Genomic DNA, 20512 nt, shown 5'->3' with positions numbered 1-20512 from the left:
AGTTATATTTCCAATTATTTGAAATAACCTATCAAGCCTTATAAATATGATCTGGAGTTTGTCATATTTAATATCTAACGCCACTGGACTTATATTGCTCAATATTATTGTCAGATATAAATATATAAATATATATATGCCACCAGACTTATATTGCTCAATATTATTGTCAGATAAAAATATATAGTTTGGTAGCCGTAATAAAAATAATCGTGTAATTGACTATAGTTTCAATTGGGCACATAAGTAATATTTCTCAAAGAACCGTATATTCTCGTGGTCATCAAGCTAAGCATTATTATGGTTATTTATTCTATGTGGCATGTTATATCTCATTGGTTTTATATTCTAGTGCAATTGAAGTTGGAATCAATATAATAGTATCAGGCCTTGCATTTTATTTAGCACATTATTTGTCTCCCTTACAAAAGTCAAAAATAGAGCAAGGGGGTAATATACAAAATATAAGTTTGTAGAATTGCAAATCTAATTGGTTTAGCCAAATTTGTCCTCTTATAGGTTGGTCATCTCCAACATTATTATTAAAGCACAAGAACTATGTTGTGTTAGTGTGGTAATAACTGAAGATCTGAAGGAGACGTTACACTTCCAATTCATGTGCAATGATTTTCGGTTCCTACACCATCGTGAATTCTCAACACTGATTGGTGGCTAAATAATTTTGATATGACTGGGTGATTTAGTGTAATTCTGAAAGGTCAAATATCCTAGCAGCTTATACAACAAATCATTCACATGTGACAAAAAGCTATTTGTTGGCGAGGCATGTGCAAAAACAAAGTATCAAATGTTTCTCTCTCAGTCACCATTGGACATAGCAAAACATTTTGGTTCGATGAGTGAGCCTATGAAGAAGGATTGGCAATATTGGTATTCAAATTATCATCGAGGACCCTGGAAAATAATATTGGTGTAACAAATCTGGTCGGTGCATTGTATAGAAGTCTACGTAAGAATTCATATTTACAAAATCCCCTGGAGTGAAGCACATCATCGCATACATTCATTACAAAAGAAATAATAGTCGAAGCATAATCTTGTTGAATGGTTGTGGAGGTTTCTAAGCCCAATTCATACATTTACATATCGATTTGCTCCTATATCCATAATAGACATATTGATGTAACGGTTTGATATCTTTGAGGAGTCATGAAGTTTGTCTAGAATATCTATTGTCTTGCTTGGTTGGACTGGAGCATTTCACCTAAATCGTTAGTTTTGTTGATTTCTAAGGTGCATACTTAATACTCCCAATGTTCAATACATTCTATTTCTGAAATGCCATTGTAATCTCAAGAATTTTAAATGGCAGATTAAAATGGTGATGGCAAATCATTTTTGTTCTTTGTAATTATGATTGGGCATATGTGGAACTATAGTAAACCACACCACAGAGAACAGACCACTTGCGTCCAAAATGCTATCCATGTCTCAAAGCGATAGCTGCTACAAGTTCATGTGCCCAGACTTTATTTCTTTCACCAGTAGCTGAGTATAATCCCACTCAATTGCAGATGTAATGCTAGCTTCAATGAAAATAAATAGATATAAACGATGGCTGTTTGCAAGAACCTGTCACTTTCTTCCTGCTTTCGTTGCACCTCCTTGACTCAGAAGAATTGCCTTCTGCAAAGATTCACCGCAACCATAGGTATCTTGTTCATCAGCATATAGTTTTCGGCATGGATTATTTTATTGCACCTTGGAATGGAGAATGCCAATAAATATTAATTTTGATATATCGGGCTTGTTTGAGCCAGCTTCCCTTATTAATTTGGCAAATATCAATCCTTACGCAAATACTTATAATGAAGCTAAATAATAAATCGGGACCCACCAATGTTATGCAGATATCACACTCATAATAAAACAATCTTTGTTTGAATCAGCTCTTATAACCATATTTGCCAATACTAATCAAGCCACAACAATACAAGAACTTGCTCCCAGACAAATTATTACACCAAACTTCAGACGATCGACTAATCTAATATTCAAAATATAATATTGTTATTCCTGAATGAACTATAGATATCAGTTCTGCAAGTGCCTTTATTTCAGAAACAAAGTCATAACCCTTACAAATTTGTCTTCAGAAGAAGACCTCACAAACTTGCACAAATGTAGACTCCATCACAGATCCACCCCTTTGGAAGAGCCAAACATTTGTCCAACCCTTCTATCAAACTCATGAAGGTTTCCTTCTCAATAATCATAAATCGTTATATCAAATCCATAAGAATCCTGCTACAACCCTAGGAACCTCCTTATAAATACCTCCATGAACTTTCTAGAAGATTGGGCCGCCTTTATTATTTGTCATGATTGGAGAACTTTATTTGATAAAGTGACTTATTTTATAATTTTACTACTTTCAATTTATTTTATAATTAAATTAATTAATTAAGGTCATCCTTTACAAATAAAACTATATTTTGGGCAACTTAACCAATTAATTTAATTCACTTATAAAAATTTGGGGACATTACACAAACTCCTCACACCCAAGCCTTGCTGCGTACCTGACAATATTTGCTTTCATCATTTCTCACACATATTGATCTTTCCTCACCTATATGCCTCTTTGCTATTTTTGTGGATTCTTCCTTTGTGTCGCTAACTATATTTAGATGTTTTGTTGGGTGGTTTTAAGCATTTTCACTTTAGTTTACTGCTTTGTTTTTTTTCTTTCACCTTTGTATTTTCATATTTAGCCCATTAGCCTAAACATTTTCTTGAAGTCGCTTACAGTTTCAAGTTCCATTAATATAGGTTCCTTTACTTTCTCAAAGACTCCCACATTAACTATTGGTACAAACATCTTAATGCCACCATAGACTCTTCTACAAAGCCCCAATGATCAAAGCCATTTCTCCTGATTACTCATGACTTTCCTACTAAGGGTTTCCAATAATAATACGCCAACATAGTCTACAATATTTTACTATATATTTTTTTACTAACAATATTAGACTATGATCATTTCAACAAAATACTAATTTTCAAATATATTTCCAATGATGTCAGAGCTTTCTGGACACATGCATGTGTGTGTGTGTGTGTAGAGAGAGAGAGAGAGAGTGAAAGCATCCTACACAACATACCAAATGGATACCTTCATCCAAAAACCCTACAAGAATATGTAAATGTTTAGGCAATGATAAGAAAACTAACATATATCAAATGTTCCATTAGACTTTTGAAAAACTTGAGGTATGCTCATAGTCCTTTACTAGGCTACCAGCTTTTGGGATATTTTAAACTAGCAGCCTTTGTTGAGTTCCTTAACACATGTTATGTATACATGTACTTTCAGATCCCGCTAACCATTTAGACGAGGTATGCTCATACTGCTTTACTAGGCTTTTAGCTAGCAGCCTTTGTTGAGTTCCTTATCACATGTTACGTATACATTTACATTAAGATCCTGCTAACCATTTAGATCATCTGCAAACAACTACATTATTTCTCTCATTCTAAGCCTTAATAGAAAAAACATGCACAAGCATTAATATCTTACAAAGAATAGTCAATTATTTCTTTCATTCTTATTCTAAAACTTAATAGCAAAAACATGTGACCTAAAATATTACAAAGAAATAGATATATAATTAGAGGTATGCATGCACATTTTGTAGTTTTTTATAATTAAAATATGACAATATGTTTCCTAAGACTCTGCTAGACACTGAATTGTAACTTCTATGTGTTGGTGTGTTTTTAATGCATGTGCAACTCAGAATAAAATACCCAAAGATATCCTATTCTCTCTTGATCAAAATCTTCTATGTGCTAAACAAATGGATTGTGTGATCACAAAGATGACTCCAAGGTTCCAGATTCATACGGATAGTCTCAATTGGTTTATTGTGATATATTGGTAATCTCAAGGGGGGCTTACAAAATTGTTCGAGAAGTGAATCAATCAACGAATTCCATTGATTGCTGACACTTGTAACTTTCTCTTTTTTTTTAAATGATTTTGCAATAAGTTCTCTTCAATCCTATTTCTACCAAGACTTGAAAAAAAAGGGAAAAAGTGGAGAGGGTTTAGGAAGATAATTTTAATCCTAATCTAATCCTATGAATTCTGGAACAAAAACCAATTCTTCCTTCGCCAAATTCAACTACACAAGAACAGTGCTATCTTCTAAAGAATTCAAAAGATTTTCATATCGTTTATATTCACCAACATTTTGAACAATGAATATAGCAATAGAAGTTAAGTTTCATTTGTTGGTTCAAGCTAACTTTGCACAATAATTGAAAATCATCCAATTATCAAAAGTATGAACACATTATTCCACATTGAGAAATTCTGTCAAATCCTTCATTCAATCTAACAACTTGAAAAATGAAATCTATTCTATTGAGAGCCAAGAAACCATGCTAACTCGCAAAATTAGACAAAAATTCACCAACATTTGAATAAGAATTATGTCTTAGCACTTAAGAAGTATCACTACAACATTTTCTCAGAAACCTCTCCCTTTACAAATGAGAGGAGGGTTTATATAGGCACCCCATTACAAAACAATGGCCCAGATTGATCCAAGATCAACGGCCAAGATTAACAAATAAAACCCCAATTAGGGTTAATTGCAAAAGAACTCCTTTTGGCCAATGAAAAAATTACAAATTTTTGGATAACAAATAAGAAAATAGGAGCCATTTAATATGTTCCACTTGTTGAGTCTAGTTCATTGCACTTGCACATGTCTAACTTAGAACCCTTGGATTGGTTGATTGATGACTAGGATGCCACCTCAACTTGCCTTGCAGATTTGATTCTCCATCCCGCAGAAGTGTTGATACCTTGCTCTTGGATTTCTAAAGGAAATTCGAAATGATTAGAACATTTTCTTCATTGAACATATCACTCCTTGGTGTGGAATCTTTTGTGTTCACCATCATTCTAAAGTTTTCTTTATGTTCGTACTAATCCTCATCTTCACTTTGATCTTATGCTTCTTGAACAATCCTCCATATTGACGAGTTCTTTCTTTTTAACTTGGACTTCCAAAAGAAATCCAAGGTCGATGTAGAGCCTTTCATCCCTGGATGACTTGATCTTCTTGAATGTCTTGATGAAGTGTAAGTCCTTCTTTGTTCCATTCATCTTTGGATTCCACCTTGAAGCGTGAATGTTGTCCTTCCATGCGTTGTGGAATCATCTTATTTAACTTATGAAAATTTTGGAAATTGACACATTGCCCCTGAAAAGCATAAAAAGCAAGATGATTTGAAGTGAAAGTTGTCTCGCAAATACAAAATAAATTCCTTGAGGAATCACTCCAACTTTGACCTCAAGCGTGGAAATTGACTTTGAAATTCCCCCAAAAGATGTCTCGGAAATTTGCAATTTTGAACCTTTTCAACACTTAGCCAAACTTTATAGAGTTTTTGAACCTTTTGACACTTAAGAAAATTTTGCACGTGTTGATCTCAACCTTTTGCTTTAAATTTTGCTTGTCTTAAACCACCTATTCTTCTCTTTCTCTTCACCTTGGGCAGACTTTACACTTGGTTGAGAATGTTTCATGTATGCCTAGGCGGACTTCAAATGTGGTTGGGATCTTTTTCCGTACATTATAGGGCGGTCTTGCTATGTGCTTTGGAAAGTTTACCCTTCTCTTGGCGCAGACTTGATGTTACTCTAGGAATTACCTTGCTAGAGTGCCTTAGGTGATCTTTATACTTAGCTGACTTTGCATTTGGATAGGAAAACTTCATGAGAACTTCATCTTGATTCACCACTTTCTTGCAATCTGTCAACACTTAGCCATATTTTCTTTCATCCTCCATGGTATCAACACTTAACCAATTCTGAATTTTCTCCTTGGTCGGACTTCACGCTGCCACAAGGAAATTCCTTATGCTAGCTTGGGAAGACTTGGATGTGGCATGAGGAATTCTTGCTTGGAGAAGGGCAAACTTCACTTGCGGACTTGATTTCTTGGCTGGAAATTCTTTCCATGTCCCAACACTTAGCTAAATTTCTGACTTTCCTTTCTCAACGCTTAGGTAAATTTTTTAGGTTTTCACTTTTGCTTTTCTTGTTTTAATCCATCTCAAGTTAGCCAAATTTTGTCTTCTAAACTTGGGCAAATTTTTTTCTTGCCTTTTTTTTTTGACATCCAACACTTGCTTTCATCTTTACCCTAACTTCTCACTTATCCACCTAGGACAAACTTTGACTTAGGAAAGGGAAGCTTTGCCATCTTGGAGAGCGGATTTCATTTTGCTTGAGGATTCTTCCTTTCCATACCGTGGGCGGACTTCATCATTGGTTTGGGAAGTTTTCCAATGCCTTGGGCAGGCTTTGCTTGATGCCGAGGAACTTTTGCTTATAGTAGGGTGGACTTTGCTTGTGGTTGAGGTAGATTTCACCTTGCTTGGTCAGACTTTGCTATGGCACAAGGAACTTTTTCGCCTACTAGGGCGGACTTGGTTGATAGACAGGGAACTTTTCATGCTACCCAAGGTGGGCTTCATGTCTAGACAGGAAACTTTCTTCATGCCTTGGGCGGACTTGGTGTCTAGCCAGGGAACTTCATCATGAAACAGGAAATTCCTCCATGGATAGGCATTCTTCATGATTTGAACAAGGAATTTCTCAATCCAAGTTCCAAACTTAGTCAAACTCAAGTGGTCTTCAATTAGCTTTTTAGAAATTATCTTGTGGATTCAAAAGCTATTTCATACTTGGTCTGTTCTTGGATGAATTCTTCTAACTTGGCACTTCTCCTAACCCTGAAACCATCCACAATCCTGAAAAAGCAAAAAAAAAGCAACTTTCTATTTTTAAAAAAATAGCATATCAAAAAAGCAAATTCTCAGATTGGCCCCAAAATGCCAAAAACAAAACTTTCTAAATTTAGAAAAAAGAAAAAAAGCAAAATTTCCTAAAAATAAGTTGTCAAAATTGACCTCAAGAAATTGCAATTTTACTTCCTTGACCTATCTGACCACATTTGTAGCATCAAAACACCCTTTCGCCCATTCCTTCACTTTACTAACTTTGGTGACACTTTGAGATTTTGAAACCCTAACTCATTTGCAGAGACAAGAGAAATCAAAGACAAAACACTAAGACGCCAAAACCCTAACCTAAAAAGCAAAAAAAGGGGGTCCCCATTTGCAATGGGACAATGTGTGAAAACGTCACAACACTATGTTACCTAAAGCTGAAGATTTCTACGTGAAAAACTAATCCAGTTCCTCTATTGTCATCTTTGTAAATAAAACAAAATCAAATGCACATACTTTATTATTGTGTTATTTACAAACTATGAAAAGAAACTATAGTTACATCCTGAAAATTTTTACTAATACTTTAACATTAAAATTATTCCTGCACATGCACAGAGAGAGAGAGAGAGTTACCTATGAAAGAAGTTACAAAATGCACTGAATAGATCAGCATCAAACCTTCCGTAGGCCCATTTATTTCTGGAAGTATAAGCGTGTTGGTAAAAAAACTGGCACATAAAAGATCATTTGAATTAAAAATGCTATAATACAACAATAAACAATATTACATGAGCATGGCCTAGAACTTCATCAAGATTCTATATGAGCTTAATACCAGTGCAATATGATAGGCAGACGCCAAATCTCTAATTAAACAAGGAAACAAAACAATGATCTATTTAAAGGAAATGCACAAATTTAATTTGACAACAAAACATTCCCTATATGGACTACTCGAGAAGACAAAACTAATAGTTCTGCATGCTCGATTTATCATCTATACGTGTAGCAAACAACAGACAAATATAATAGGTCTATAAAGCTTATAATGCTCAGTGATTCTTGTCAAAGTGAAAGACCATTATAATGTCATTAACTGAAAATTCTTAAAATCCTAGAGGTAAAACTAATTTTGAACACTTCAAATAAGACCATCTGGCAAGATCCATAAAAATTCAAATCATCATTTATAATCATAGCAGTGACTCAAAGAAATCCAATAAAAAAATAACTAAATGGAAAAAAATCCTTCACAATCACATGAAATCAAGCTGTCAATCTCATTTTTATGATCCCATAACAAGATGCTATTGTGTTCAAAAAGTACTGTTACAAACTTATAAATAGATCTTTAGAAAAACATCTAATAACTAAAGATGAACAATATTAGGAATTATTAAATTGCAAAACCTTTCATGCAAAAGTCCAGTGTTACCCAAGGATGTGACCCCAACCCTTTTTGACATGTCCCCATTTTCGAGACGTCCCAAGGACATCCCTTAGCTATATTCAAATGTTCATTTGCAACAACCACACCTTGCTCTCTTCAGGAGGTTTTCAAAGGAGGAATTCTTCAAACATGTTGAGACAAGATATGCCAATTACTTCATTTTGTGAGAGACGCTGCTTGAGGTGCATGAACCTCTACAATTGATGATGGTGAACTCAGAGTTGAGTAGATGGCCTAATTTAAGCTATACTGAAGGAAGAGCCATCAAACAAAGGATCCTTGATGACGATCGGTGGTCCATTGTGAAGTAAAACATTGCTGATTTTATTAAATATTAGATATTAAATTGTTGATTTCCATATTTCTGATTTTTAAATTTTAATTTAAGTTTCTAACTTGTCAACTAACTTGTCAATTAATTCTTTTGGACTTTTTGTTTGCATTTTGCAGATATGTTTGCTCTTTCATCTCACTTGTAGTAGATGTCATTAGATATGCTGATATAGACTCTCCTAGTCTTGGACATTTGGTAACATGATTGGGAAGATAAAGCAAACAATTTTGGCCAAAGATCCTACTTTCTACTTTGAGATTATATGAGCAACATATTTAGCCCATTGTGATGCAGAAGTGGAACACAGTGAACACCCCGCTTCATATGGCAACCTTTGCTCTAAATCCCAAATGGTATGCACCAAAGGCTGGAAGATTGCCTCCATGTGATGATAAAAAGGTGAAAGATTGGCTAATGAAGACCTCTCAAAAGATATATTTAGATAAGGAGTCTTCAATACTTCGCACACAATGGCTTACCTTCACAAATTTTGTTGGTCCAACATTCAGTAAACTAGAGGCGAAGACAGATAGAGCTACATTAGCTCAAACTGACCCTATTGGATGGTGGACATGGCATGGGGACGATACACCATGGTTGAAGATGCTTGTCATTCACCTCCTTTCACAGGTTGCCAATTCCTCTGTTGCAAAGAGGAATTGATCCACATATGGCAATATCCACTCCATCAAGAGGAAGACTTACCTCTAGATGAGTGGAGAAGCTCATGGTCGTGCATAGTGCTCTTTGACTTCAAGATCATCAAACGCCAAAGTATCAACAAACTCTAGCTTTACAATGGAATGTTGATCCTGAAGACAATGCCCATGTTGATGAAGAGGGGGCACCGAAGGGATTGGTTGGTATTACGTTGGATGAGGTGGACCCTCACAATGGCAGTGACTTGAAGGACTCCAATTTTGATGAAGTGCTGAGAGATGCAGATTAGGGGTAGCAATGTACTTTATTATTTTGTTTCATATCCTAACTGAAAGTGAAACTTGCAGCCTATGGGAATTTTGTTGTAACTTGTATGCCATTTTTTTATATTACATGCATATTACCAATGAATTCTTAAAGAAATTTAAATTAAGGTTTGAGTTTTGCTAATTTGTTTGACTTTGACTCTCATGTGAACTCTCAATTCAACACAATGTTATATATTAAGGTTCTATAATGTATATATGGATGCTTTATCAATGTTATCATATGGATATTTAAAATTTCCCTATTATTTTTTAATTATCCATTTTTTATAGTCATCCACAAGAATGGCCTGAAAATCAAGGACTACGAAACACATCCCTATTGTCCCCATTCCAAAAACTCAAGGTAACATAGTGCAAAACAAATAAATGCTAAAAATGATACAACTAGAACTGTTAACAAGTTTAGGAGGCACATTATTCATTGGCAACTACCAAAGCATGGAGTAACAATAAGATTTGTGTTAACTCTAGGATTTAACTCATTAATCCATAAACTAGGTTTGATATTTCACACACTTATTCATCAACATACAAATTAATAATGCACAACCATCACCACACACCTCTACATTTATTTCTACCAACTACAATGGTTTTGAACATGCAAATGCTAAATGCAACATAGCATATTAGAGAGCTAAGCATCCAAATGCAGAAAACAAAACATATTACAATTCACACACATTGCAACACAACAAGAAATTACTGGAGAAACCATACAATGGCAAAAACTCAAGGAAGAGTGAGTAAAATCTCCTTACATCACTATATGACAGCCACTACAACTGATTACATGCCTCATGGGCTAATACAAGAGCATTTAGTGGCAAACCAACTAATACATTTTCAAACTGCCTTGAAATCAATACAGACTTGCATGCCATAGCAATAGAATGGACAAAAATGGTCCAAACATATGGGAAAATGGCCTACAACCACCAATCTACAGAACAACAATATGATTGCCTGATATTGCCCATGTTATCCAAAAAAACAACTAGAAGAACTACAACCCTCTCAACTCCAAAATGAATAACTCCCACATCCTCCAATATGAAAAAAAATTGGCACATCTTTGCAACAATCTTAAAATGAATTCAAGCCATCAATAGGATGAGAGTCTTCTCTCAAACCGAGCCAAGAGACTAAGGAACATCAACAGCTGTTGAGACACTATCACATGCCAGCTTGTCCAAAAAGCCTGTACAATCATCAAACAGCCAACACATACACTATAACAGTCCATCAAAATGGGGAATGAAACATCACAGTCAACTGCGAGCAAATAGAATGGATCACCAGGAAAGGAAAATCAACACTACCCTTACTTATGCCCAAATCAAGATGAAATGCAACCAAAAGGAAATAAACTGCCACCTCCACAAAATTCAAAGCTACCTTTTGCACACTCGTAGCATCATGCAACAACTAGAGTATGTGCCAACAATGCAGTAGCAACTAAGAGCTTGAATGACATGACCCCAACAGTCCAAATGTCAACTGCATATGAGCTTTTGGATCACAGCCCCCCCTTTAGGAGGCGTTTGGTCCCTAAAAAACTCACTGACACTAAGAACAAGCTGAAAAACTTCCAACACAAGAATCCTCCTTAATATGACTTGGTAACACCCAAACCACTCATCTTCCATTAGACAATGAATTAAAACATGGTGACCTGCCCTTTTGACCAAACCAGGCATCACAAGCAAAACTGAAAAGGAAAGCCATTTAAATTGATCCTTAGAAGCATTCTTTCGATGTCATGTCCCTTATCTCCAAGCAAGTTTGGCTTTAAGAGCAGCCCAACAACCATCTTTTTCCCTTGTCACTATCCCCTTTGAATATGCAACCCTACACACTTCACATTCTAGCCTCATTACAAACACTGTCCAAATTGTGACTTTACAATCTTTCAAAACAATTACAAGAAAGACACCCTCAACATGCAACAAATGCAACCATCAAAAGAGAATAAAACTGAACTAGAGTACACTCACATAGGCAGCTCCAAATGGTATGGCTCAAATACCTAAAGTTACACTCATCAAGAGAGAGCCAACAAAACCTCTTAAATGGCTCACACATTATCCACATTCTTAGAGGACTCTCAAACTACAAGTATGCCCAACACTGCTCTCAAACCCATGTTTCCCATGATTAACAAAATGTCAAATACTAGAAAGTAGAAACAGCTATGCAACTCCATGAGTGCTTTCAACCTCTAAAAATATTGCACTTCAGCAACAAAAAAACCATGCACACAAGAGATGCAATGGAAATACTCTTCTTCTATTGGCTGGAAGGAGATGTCTTGGAATACAGTTTGGTCCTTGGCACTGAATGTTGTTAGGTCCTTCTGATATTTTCCAAATACCTGCAATAGTTCATTCATGGATTCTTGAAATGACTTTATATTGCTATGGTCACTTCCCCAAGCAATCTGAAAATGATCTTCTCACTGTTAACTCAAAGGCTGGCTGGATACACTGCTCCAATACCACCATTAAGGAACATGGAAAATATTCAATATTTCTGAACTTTATGATCATAAATAACTGCAAATAGTCACAAACATTTGTAGGCATTGAATATTGCATAGGCGTTTTAACAAACAGTTAGCAAGAACTCATTAATTGATTTCAAACTCAGAAATTATAACTTCATTTATCAATCAACTGTATATCAATATTTTGTCAAACACTTAACATGCAAACTGAACTTATAATGGAATGAATACCCGGAATGATTGACAGATATATTGGATTAATTCATCCTTCATCTGCCATTCATAGACTTTTTGGCTATCATGGGCCTACTATAGAAATTTCTGAGTAACCTTCAAGCGAATGTAACCTTCACATGCGAATTAGAGATCTGGCACACACGAATTACTGAAGCCTGAAACGATGACCATTAGGGAGGGTGTTAAAATAATATTAATATCTTCTATAATGGTCATCTTCTATTTTAAGTTGTCGACTTATTTAGCTTGTTAAGTTAGCTTTTTATTATGTAATTAGCTTTTAAGCTTTATTTAGCATTTAGCTTTTTCTTTTTAGTTAATTAGCTTTTAAGCTTAATTTAGCTTTCACGCTTAATTTAGTGTTTAGTTCTTTAATCTTTTACTTTAACGTTATGTTCTAATTATAGAACATCGTCTTGTAACCTCTATATATACGTGTGTATATCGTTCAATGTAATCATCCGATTATTGAATCATTCATTCAATTTATTTTTCAATCACTTCAATCATAAAAATATACTTTTTTGGCAAAAATAACTGAAATCTTTAATTTCGATTTGTATCATACCAACCTAAAAATAACTTTATCTTTCAGCACAAATCTCCAATAAATTTGGCAATAGAACTTCCCGAAGAAAAAACACAAAATTCTGATAAAATGATACAACTCTTCAGCATGATCTTCAATGTTTCATTTTGCACACATGTAATCTCTGAATGATTCCACCAAAGATTGGCTAGGTGGGTTTTCATCCACGAAACCAATATTGCCTTAGGGTTTTCGTCCTAGGATTAATAGTTGAACAATAACTCAGACTCCCAAAGAGGGTTTCACCAAAATGAACAACCAAGAATGAATTTGAATGAGTCTCCTTAACCTTCTTTCATAACCCCCTATGAAACTTTTCAAAAATTACATTTAATAATGATTTTTTCCGCACATGCAACCAAAGTGACGGAAAATATTAGAATGGACTGAAAATGAATTCTGACCACGCCGAAATATTCTCAAGTGCTCCAGAAATTGAACCTTGTAAAATTGGTGCTTTCCATAAATAGCAAGCTTCTCCAAGAAGTGTGGAGAGCTCCCAGATAGTCAAAACTGTACCTGAAAAGTACCACGGGACTGGCCTTAAATTCTGGAACTCACTGCCACTGCCAGAATTATCTCTTGAAAAGTCTAGCACTCTCCAAGAAAGTTGGAGTTGCCTAGAATATTGGAAAAGCCATAAAAATGAGACATTACACATCAATAGTTTTTTGGCTACAAACCACTACCCTTGCAACAGCTCATTGACTCAAAGGTGAACAATTGACACAGATGACAATGGCTGCCTATGTAGCCGTCAAAACACTATCACCTGCCAGTTCATCATCCATCAAACAGCTAGCACATAGACTATAACAGTCCCCTCCAATGAAGTAAAATAAAGCATCACGGACATTAAGTAAAATCAGCACTACTAAAACCTGAATGAAAACAAACTGCAACCATAAGGAAACAAATTGCCAGCTACACAAAAGACAAAGCTACTCTTCATGCATATATAGCACTTGCACAACAACTAAGATGTCTTGTTGTGAAGCGATTAAGATATCCTGTCTTCTTGCACAGCAATTGAGACCTTGAATGATATGACACTGACACTCCAAATGTCAACTTCATCCAAATTTTCAGAACACTATTTCAAATTACACCATTCCCATAACCTCAAAGTCAAAATCATGGCATGTAAATATAGCCATAAACATTGCAAGCAACACCCATGCAACCAGTGATGAAGCAGTAATGTCATGTAACTTTATTAACCTTGAAAATGCTAGGAAATATCACATCATAGTTGGTGATGTGTATGATTAAGTTAGGTTGCTAAGTTAGTAGATAGAATTAATTTTAGCCTATTATAGTTTGCTAGTAGTTGTTAGTTGGTTCATCACATGCATAGTTTTTGTTGGTGAAAGTATCCTCTATATTAGGATTAGATAAGGTGGTGTGTTGAACTCCAGCAATCTAAGATTGCATGAAAGTCCTTGAAGAATGAAAAAATGTTCGAGTGTGTTGCCTAAAACTAACACTTGGTACATAAACAAGTTAACTTGGTGAAGCCTGTGAAAGTATAGAGTTCTGATGATGATCAATGAACAGTTCAACTGTGTTTGTATGGCCATATTTTTTTATTTTTTATTTTTAAATTAGATTAGCTTGTTTATAACGAGAATTTTATATTGTTTATAGCATGTTGTTTGAGTGAGGGTTTGTTATGTGGTTAGAGTTTAGAAAATCCAGGAATAAGCCAAGAACCCCTTTTGGTAATTGTATTTAATAATTAATTATAATCAATTAAAATAAAAAATAACAATAAAATATAATATAATTAATATTTAATTAAGTTTAATAAATAGTCAAAAGACATAGTATGAACAATTGTGACTCCCTCAAACATGAGATAAAAAGGGAGATCATTTCCTTGAGAGATCATCGAGCAAGGAATAAATAAATCATAAATAGGGAATGAAGAAATAAATTAATATTCTCAAAGGGAGCAATGAAGGGCGGTGACTCAATTCTTGTGAAAGGTGGTGGCTCTTTCACCAACAAAATATAAAGGAGAGAAGATTCCAAGGATTCAATCATCACTCTATCAATTCAGCAGTCATTCAAACATCACTCACCAATATGGCAAATCATCACTCATGTATCTTTTAGCTCTCTTTCATTCTGATGATGGATCGTGGAGTGTGATCCGAAACGTTAATCAAAAAAAAAAAACTTGCACACAGTCTAATCCAGAAGCAGCATAAAACAAATTATTAAATCATCACTCATGAATCCATCAAAGGAAATCATTCAATCATCCATCAATCACTAATTGGGAATAAAGGAATCAAGCAAACAATCAATCAATCATGCAAACATCCATCATTCAAACATCAACTATTCAAGCATCAATCATTCTAGCATGAAATCATTCAAATATCAATCATTCAACCATCAATTCCTTCAAGTATCATTTAAGCATCCACTCATCAATCCTTCAAGAAATGACAATAAAGAAATGAAGCAATCAGTAATAATCTAGCAAATACATCAAGATATCGATTTTGAATTCTAGTTAGTACTTGCAAACTGAGGTGGGCTAAGGTTTGGAGGGGCAGGGTTTTTTCCTACTTTTGAGAAACTAGGGGCGGGGTCCTTGGTTTTGTCACTGTTGAGTTAGGGGCAGGGTCTATTAACTCAGCAGATTTGCCAGGTGTTTAAGGAGAATTCACGACTTGATCAATTGAATATTGTGCTATGATTTATTGATCTTCGACAAGACAGTCTGAAGGAGAATTATTACAGAAAATCAAGATAAGTTCTATCTTCTGATTATTCATATAATTATAAGTTGAATATTATAATATTTTTTTCATTTTTGATAAAAATATATTTATTAATTTATTGCAATTCTCATCTTAAGTTGGAACTGTTGTTTTAGGGCAAAAATCGGGAATATCCCAAAAAGGGAGATTACAGAGAGAATGACAGAGATTTCTTTAGTTAAGAGTTTTGACCTTGAGTATCTCACCTAGTTTTTCACAGCGACAGTGGTAGATCCAGATCTGTGCACAGCAGCAGGCAGCAGATAGGCCAGCCTGAAGAGGGCATAGTCATAAAGGAGAAAAAGGCCAAGCTATGTAGGGAGTCTTCTTTGAGATTAGCACTCAATTAACTAACTTGAGACTTCAGTTATTTGTGGATGTAATTGAATCTCAACTACTTCGATTACGAATTATTAGTCATTAGAATGGGAAGATTAACTAGTCAAACCAGATGATTGTTCAGTCAAACTGAGGGGAGGATGCAGCAATGATTTCCTTGAGTGAGGGGCCAAAGACAATTCAGAGGTGGTTGGAGAGAGATCACAATTTTGGTGGATGGAAGAGTGAAGTTGGCAGGGTCAGAAGGAAGGCAGCCAGCAATTCAAAGTAAATTATTTTATTACCACTAGTACTTCTATATATTGAGCACAATATACATTAGAGCATATCAGTACCCATCCTACATTTTTGCATACTCCATTACCACATATCTGGATACACAACTATAACATTAGTTTGCCTTTTAATTCTTATACATCCTGCAACAAGTAAGCACCATATGACACAGCATAACACAAGCTAAAAAAAAATTGAAAAAATAAGATGAGGGCTGCTTATTGTTTGTCTAATGCAAATAATAAATCTCATATATTCCAGCTTACCTTTCCCATGTTGCGCAATAGAAAGGCACAGCAGCAATGACCCAAAACCAGATAGTATGCCTTCCACTCATAATAGAATTTCCAAAGGCCATCGTTTCAAACTGCAAATGATAGAGCAAACTTATAACTGTTTGCAGATAAGTAATATCATAACAAACAAGTTCACATGAATGAATTCAACTAAACAAAATTCCATACCGCACATGTAAGTGCATCACATCCTGCAATAGGCCATTAGAAAACAATTAAATTAGAATAAAAGTAGCTATAAGGTTAATGGAGACAAACAAAGAAGAAAAATGGCATTTTACCATGGTCAAAAAGCTCCCCCAATGGACTTGATGAATTTGTCCTTCTAGCTTGCTTCCCATCCACAGCATCAAATGTCTGCATGTTTAAAAAGAACAAATACAATTAATTAAGTATTCTTAACACTGAGCATGCAATTGACAGACAACTGAAACTTCATTGCACATGACCTAGCATTTATGAAATATATCAATCACATCAGCTTGTCGCAGGTACATATCCGAATCTCATTTTACCAGCACATCAATATTTAAGTAAAAATTAAAAGATGGAAAGGTCCACAAACCTGAAATATCCCCTAAACTGAAAACTACTACTTTTCCTTTCATAGACAATTTCAAATAAATAAATATTGCTTTCGGTTCTCAATCTAAGGATTTCTAGTATGACAGACATAAATACTTTGGCCAAAATATAAATCATTTTTCAGAACCATTCAGACTGATAATTAAGCAGAGATAGAATAGTAATAATTCCCAACCTTGCACAGATATTAACAGAAATTGGATTGCCTTATTTCACTGCAGGAGATTTACAACGATATAACCTTGGCGTTGAAAGTCGCCAAGCCAGGACGCGTTGTTTTTACAGAGACAATAATTACCACTGGTATACTCAAGTCTTAGCATGTGTTTCTTCTGTCAATTCTCCTGATAAGCTTCAACAATTTAATCCATGCCCAAGCGATTGAAACTGCTTCAGAAAGGCTTTCAGTAAATGAGTTGCCTTAAATATATAATTTTCTTCAGCTGCAACCTTAATACTTTTATCGGCTCCTAAACCCACAATATCAAGCCCCAACTCCAGAAAGATAATTTGTCATCATTGATCAAGACCGGCTTTATAAGACCAATTTGCTGATATTAAATAAACTGTCAGCAATAGAAATGAATAGACCAGGCAATGGTAAAACCACAGGACCACTCAAAGGAAATCGGTGCAGAGGAGAAGATGACCCTGCCAGCACGGGAGAACTATTCTATCGTTGTTTTAATGCTTCCCGCGTACTCAATGAAACCAAAAAATGGTTTGGACCCAACAGTAAATTATTAATCCAGACTCAGAAACAAATAATCTTTATTTGAACCAGTCCTTATGATAGTCGCAATACTCCACCAAGCCACAACTCAATTGGAATAATTTGCATATATTGGAAGAAGCAGCAATGATATTAATCAGAATAAAATAATCTTATTTATCCAACCAAATAAAGATATAAAATACCTTAACCTATAAATATCTTTATTCCTGCAAATTTGTCTTCAAAAGAAGACTTCACAAGCCACCAATCCATCCCTTGGAAGAACTAGGTTTTTGTCCAGCCCTTTTGTCCAACTCGTGACAGTTTCCATCTCCAGAAATTATAAACCATTTATCAAATCCAAGCATGCCTTTGCTACAACCCCAAGACCTCCCTATAAAGTCCTCCAAGAAACATCTAGAAGATTAGGCCAACTGGAAAACTCTATTTAACAAAGTAACCTTACAATAATATTTTATTATTTTATTCTTATTTAATTAAATTCATTAATATTAAGTCATCATTTGAATATTTTATTTATTTTTTAACAAGTTAATAAAAAACATTTTAATTTATTGTCACCTTAAAATTGGGAACATTACAAAACTTCATTGCATGCCTCAATCAGATTAAATATACAGAATCTCATGAAATATCAAGCATTACAAAAAGAACTATTCAACTATAAGCAACAAGACTATGCACCAAAGAACTAGAATAAATGCAACAAACTAGCGACACAACCAAATATCAGAAGCCAAAAGTTTCATCCAGTCTTTTTGAATGTACAATTAATGAATTTATTAGCTATAAAAAGCTAATCATGGTTGACACCACTGCAAGAAAGAGAATGGCTAAAGACTTCACAATCTGAAAAAATATTGTTTATTGAATTAATTTGTGAATTGTGTAAGTAGCCAACTTACAATAAATAAAGTTTAGCAAAAACAGACCATAAGAATCTAAAAAAGAACTAGTGTGGAAAACAAGAATAATAAGGTTCAATATTGCATAAATGAACAGCATACTTGAAATTACAATTATGATAAACAACAGTAGCATTAAACCAAATGCTCAAAAAGAATGACGACAATAAATGGTGCATTTGAGAGCAAAAGCATTTGAAATTGAAAAGAGAAAGCATTAGAGAACATGCAAAACAACAAGAAAAAGAAAGAGGTAGCCTAGAACCTAAGTAACAAGGCTTGTGTTTGGGGAAAAAATCATGATTAAGTTTGATAAATACAAATCCATAATTTTTAATTTGTTTTTAATAAATTATTAAAAAATCTAATAAAAAAGTATATTTTTATTTATATGCCAAATATTTGACAAAATATAACAAAACTATTTACTTCTCTATTTTTACATATGGTACATTGTTTTTGAGTTTCCAAGTTTTTGCTAAAGATTTTTCCCAATTTTAACCCAAGCAATTAAATTCCATCTACACTTTTTATGACTCCATGTAAATGGAACGCTACTATATTGTATATAATATGTATGTATATAGAGTAGGTAGAATGGTTATCTACAGCAAATTGATTCAATCATTCAGGAATGGAATTGAAGTCATTACATTCCACAAGGTTGAGATTTACAACAAACCCTCCTTCGTTTTCACTCCCATGGCAAAAGTGATAACCATATATACTCTTACAAAATTAGAGAACTCGAGAAGTTCTCACTGCATAAATTGACTTAAGATCTTTCACGAGTAGGTATTAAATATAACACCAGACAATAGAGAGACAAACAAGAGCAAAAGGATTCATATTATTCTTCCCTCATGAGTACAACCTCAAAATCCAGATTACAAAAGGTCTTTTGTATTATTGACCTTTATTTTAATAGATCCTTTAGGTTGCATTAAATGTTGCAATGCTCAATGATAACAAGCTTCAGTAGCATTAACACCTTGGGTTGCGGTGGGACCATTTATATGGATCCAAAAGAAAATGCTTTTCTTATTTTGTCCTTTTGTTGGTCTGTGGGGCCGAAGTATGTGGGCCATTTTGGTTTTGGTTTGTCTGATGTACATTTTCTAAGAAAACCAGCTATCACACATGCAAGAGGCACGGGAGATTTAGATATGTTTTTGGAGGAAAGAAGCTTTTTAGTTGGAGTTGCCATCCACACTCTCCAAGGAAAGTGATTGTATTTCGGTTATGTGTTATTTTCTTCTATTTCCAGTAATATTATAAAAATAGTTTTTGTGTGCTTTCCAGGTGTTTAAAATTGTAGTTTCCAGCTATTTAAATTTTAATTTATATAACATAATTTGCATTGGGATTCAATATTTCTACAATTATCTAAAATTTATGCAGATTTAGAATTCCTGTTCCATTTCAGCTTCAGATTTTATAAGGATTGGAAGAGCTACAACCAGTTTTGATTGGCTCATAACAATGAACTTGTACTTCAAATCTAAGAGCTTTGACTACTATTCATCATTATTTTCCAGTGCTAAAGAAAGGGCCAATACATTTTGGTATCCCATTTTATTTGTGCTTGTAAGGCACTACAAAACTAATTATTTTCAACCAATGTTTTTTTCAGATTAAATAGTTGGGGGTTCTAGTATTGAAGCCCTTGCCACTGAAAGGCAAACCAGAACATTACATTTTCCCCAAATACTTTTCCATATG

General features: G+C 34.4%; 1 protein-coding gene across 1 annotated transcript in view; it reads right to left on the bottom strand.

Moving 5' to 3' along the window:
* The window catches only part of LOC131028201 (choline/ethanolaminephosphotransferase 1), a 55618-nt gene that overhangs the window by 28329 nt on the left and 6777 nt on the right, over window positions 1–20512 (bottom strand). Inside the window, exons 6-9 of the mRNA XM_057958449.2 lie at window positions 16846–16921; window positions 16733–16755; window positions 16535–16635; window positions 7408–7502 (exon numbers count right to left, since the gene is read on the bottom strand). Of these exons, the coding sequence (XP_057814432.1) occupies window positions 7408–7502; window positions 16535–16635; window positions 16733–16755; window positions 16846–16921 (295 nt within the window). The remainder of the gene's footprint in view (window positions 1–7407; window positions 7503–16534; window positions 16636–16732; window positions 16756–16845; window positions 16922–20512) is intronic.

The sequence above is a fragment of the Cryptomeria japonica genome, chromosome 1, assembly GCF_030272615.1.
Source record: "Cryptomeria japonica chromosome 1, Sugi_1.0, whole genome shotgun sequence".
Taxonomy (NCBI): domain Eukaryota; kingdom Viridiplantae; phylum Streptophyta; class Pinopsida; order Cupressales; family Cupressaceae; genus Cryptomeria; species Cryptomeria japonica.
Note: the sequence above shows the minus strand (reverse complement) of the source record. Positions and strands in the feature narration are given on the sequence as shown.